Raw genomic sequence first — 3,662 nt, 5'->3', positions numbered from 1 at the left:
TTCATTGTGAAATGGTCACATTTAATGGTTGAAACCTGTCATTGTATATACATCTATAAAAAAGACCCCAGGTACAGGTTACGACATTCTACTGCTAATACATACATTATTATTATTATTAAATAATAAACTTTTGTTCAATGTTAAAGTTACATATCATAGTTTACAAAATAGGATCAAGGAGAATTAAGCCATTATGAATGTCTGAAAAGAAACAAAAAAAAGGAACAAAAATAACCTAAAACCCTAAATGCGTCTTTTTATTATCTGTCCATAAAATCAAAAATCAAAAGTACAATAAACACATCGATATTCCTTTGAGTAACATAATATTAACTGGTGATACTGGCTACTGAAATGTAAACTGCAAAAAAAGAGACATTTTAAATGTTTGTAAAGGCGTCAGAATTTGGAGAAAGCAAACTGGTCTGGTGTCTTTTACAGCACAGAGCAGATGGACACAAACTAAACAAAAGGAAAGAACTAAACCCAACGTTTCAGGAACCACCTGTGGCTGTCGACACAAGTCAAACCAGGAAACAAACGGTGGGCAAAGAACTGTTCAGTCTCAAATCCACTTTGTTTGATTTTTATTTGTATTTATTTATTTGTGTTTTTTTACAATCCAGGTCCTCCTTCCCCGTCGCTGAAAGCACAATGTAAAGCTACCTGTCTAAATAGGCCCGACTACGGTACTGAAGTCTCCAGAGTGTTAGTCCTCGAAACAAACAAACAAAAACAGGCTCCATCCGTTGCGTTGGGCGGCTGGAGGCGGAGTCAGAGTCTGATTGTTTTGTTGTGGCTCTTTGCTAACTGGTGGGTTTGCACAAACAGCAGCTGCAGGGTTCCTTAAGATCTCCAACTTTCCACTTCCATCAGTTGTTGTGTCACAAACGCACATTCAACTTTTTCTTCTGGGATTTCTCTCCCACCCCACGATGAAGACAGGCACAGGCTTTCAAGAGAAAAGCTTCATGAATTGTTTGGGAAACCACTTAGTTTTGGGGTGTAAAGTTGAGTCTTTGGCATGATGATTAAGCTGTATAAGGGCCGCTACTGTGACACACACACACACACACACACACCTGCCCTACGTGTGTGTGTGTGTGTGTGTGTGTGTGTGTGTGTGTGTGTGTGTGTGTGTACAGCGCTGCGATTATAGAAGAGAGTGAAAAGTAAGACTATCAATTAATGAATAAAATAACAAAAACAAGGTAACGAAGAGATGTCGTTTGTCACTCTGAGGACTCGATCTTCTTGCTCGGAAGAGGAGCTTCCCGAAACCAAACTGAACCAAATCAGTCTGCTGTGGCTCGCCGAGGCCACCAGGGGGCGATAGAAGACTGTTGATGGTGATGTCACCGCTGCTGTTGTTGTTGTTGTTGTTGTTGTTGCGGCTCCTGTTGCTGCTGTTGTTGTGGACGGTGAAGGTGATGATGGTGATGCCGTTTTCAAAAGTTCCTCTGAAGAATTTCCTCTGTCACCGTTAATCAAAAAAATGCTGAGTCGCATTTATCATCGTCTGATTTCACGTCTAAGTAATTTTGGTGAGTAACTGTGTGATGGACAGAAATGATCAATGCACTGTATCCTCGAAACATGTGCAAAATAGAAAAAATACCAGCCTCCTCCTCCTCCTCCTCCTCCTCCTCTTCTTGCTCCTCGTCAGCCTTCAGGAATAAGACATCTACATCTGGGGAGAGACAGGAGGAGAAATTAGACTTCTCAGGCTGTAGGACTCGTTCAGCCATACATCCACAGATGGTAAAGAACTAAAGGAAAACAACATGAGGTGTCCCAGTGAGGTGGTGTTGGGCCACTCTCCCTGGTATTGGTTCTCCAGCCACCTGGAGCTCTGCTGGGGCTGAAGCACCATCGTCCCAAAACATATCTGGTGATGGAGAGCGCTCCATCCAAAATCTCTCACAGATTTTCAGTTGGTTTCATATATTGCTAGAATACATATAATCCGTGCTGTTGTCATACCAGTCAAACCATCCAGTGAGCCCTGGTGCCCAGTGGACGGACCGCTGTCATCCTGAAAGACTCCCACAAGTGTGGGAACGTCTCTGGGATAGGCTCCGCCCCCCATGACCCTAGTGAGGGTGAAGGTGTAGAGATGATGGATGGATGGTTTTGATGTGTATGTTTGTTGCTACATTCATGACTTCCTGATCCACGGTGGAGCATCAGTGAATGCATCCAGCAGGTTTTCCAGGTAACAGTAAATACCTCAGTGATGATGTGGAGGTCTCAGGTCTCAGGTCTCAGAAACTTATGGATCAGATACGAGACACCTGGTGTTTCAGGGTTAGAAGGGAAACTGCAGAAAACATGGCTTCTGTGACAGATAGATGCTATTGTTGGTCTGGTGCTAAAGCTTAGGCAGCTTCTCACCACTGAAGGTGGATCTAATATTAACTCTGTCTATGGTTCAGCCGACTGGTTCTGACCCTGATCCACCAGCAACACTTAGACCAAACCCAGTTAAAGCATACAGGGACCATGTCTCCTTTTCTAAAGATGATTTTTGTGGCGTATTTTGCCTTCATTGGACAGCTGAAGTGAAGCACAGGAAGTCTGGGATGGAGGAGAGCTGTATGACCAACCAGCTGTGAGCGTTTAGCCACAACAGGACTCTGGGAAATGTCCCTTTAGTGGACCCAGCAACTCAGAGGCATCCAGAGTGTGACCAGAGGCCTCAGACAGACGCTGCTGTTCTGCAGGAGATCCTACCTGGTGTAGCTCTGCATGCACTGAGCTGATTTTAGAGTGAACGGCACATTTTCTCACGTCAGCTATTAATCTGTACATGTACCAGTAACGACAGCAGTGAGTCAGGTTGGACTTACAGAGACTGGCTGTCTGTCGAGGAACTGACATTAAGGTAGTTCAGAAGGAGATGTGACTGTGTTGTTGGTATCAGGACGTAGTCTGTCAAAATGAATCCTGAATGTGGTTCCATGACATCCATGTTTTCAGCATTACGTAGTTATTCATGACTGACAGGTAGAGGAACACCTGCAGATGAATGACGTGGAGCAGCTTTGGTCTGAACTGAACTTCAGGTCCCTCAAGGGTTCTGCAGAACGAACAACTATGAGGAGCCCTCAGGTCAAAAACAAACCGGCCGATTGGCTCCTGCTGCTGTCAGACGCACACCGAGCGGCCGACGTACGAGCCAACGGCTGAGCTCATAGCGGACGTGAGGACGAGGGGAGCTCACCACATGAACGGCAGCAGCATTCCTAACAGCAGAGGGGAGCAGAACGTGAGGACCCCGGCAGCTCCGCCCACTGGAGCTTCAGCCTTCTGTGGCGCGTTGGAGGACGGTAGCGGGGACGTCTTGGCCTCTGTGGAAACCAGAAAACACAATAAGACCTCATGAGCATCCCTCTGAATCTGCAGTCGCTCCGGTTTGTCCTTCAGCTCTTTGTTCTTTTTTTTTCATCATACAATGAACAAGTGTTTGGTTCCCGACGGGCCCAACATTCAGAACGCCACTCTGATGAATGGATGCTGAAAAGTGCTCATCATCCCGGGAAGAAACCAAACAGAAAGGAAAACACAGTGAAGAGCCAAATCAATTCTAATCTGCAAGCACAATCAATACGGGACTTGTCAAGGCAGTTATGAAGTGAACCGGACAAAAAATAAATAAA

The 3,662-nt window shown here is 45.2% G+C and overlaps 1 protein-coding gene across 1 annotated transcript in view; it reads right to left on the bottom strand.

Annotated features, from left to right (window-relative positions):
• cntfr (ciliary neurotrophic factor receptor) overlaps positions 1-3,662 on the bottom strand; it is a 220,341-nt gene continuing 216,679 nt past the window's right edge. The window contains exons 10-11 of the mRNA XM_008287968.1: positions 3,227-3,353; positions 1-1,693 (exon numbers count right to left, since the gene is read on the bottom strand). Of these exons, the coding sequence (XP_008286190.1) occupies position 1,693; positions 3,227-3,353 (128 nt within the window). The 3' untranslated portion in view covers positions 1-1,692. The remainder of the gene's footprint in view (positions 1,694-3,226; positions 3,354-3,662) is intronic.

The sequence above is a fragment of the Stegastes partitus genome, unplaced genomic scaffold (assembly GCF_000690725.1).
Source record: "Stegastes partitus isolate 25-593 unplaced genomic scaffold, Stegastes_partitus-1.0.2 Scaffold531, whole genome shotgun sequence".
Lineage (NCBI taxonomy): Eukaryota > Metazoa > Chordata > Actinopteri > Pomacentridae > Stegastes > Stegastes partitus.
This window is presented reverse-complemented; position numbering and strand designations above follow the sequence as displayed.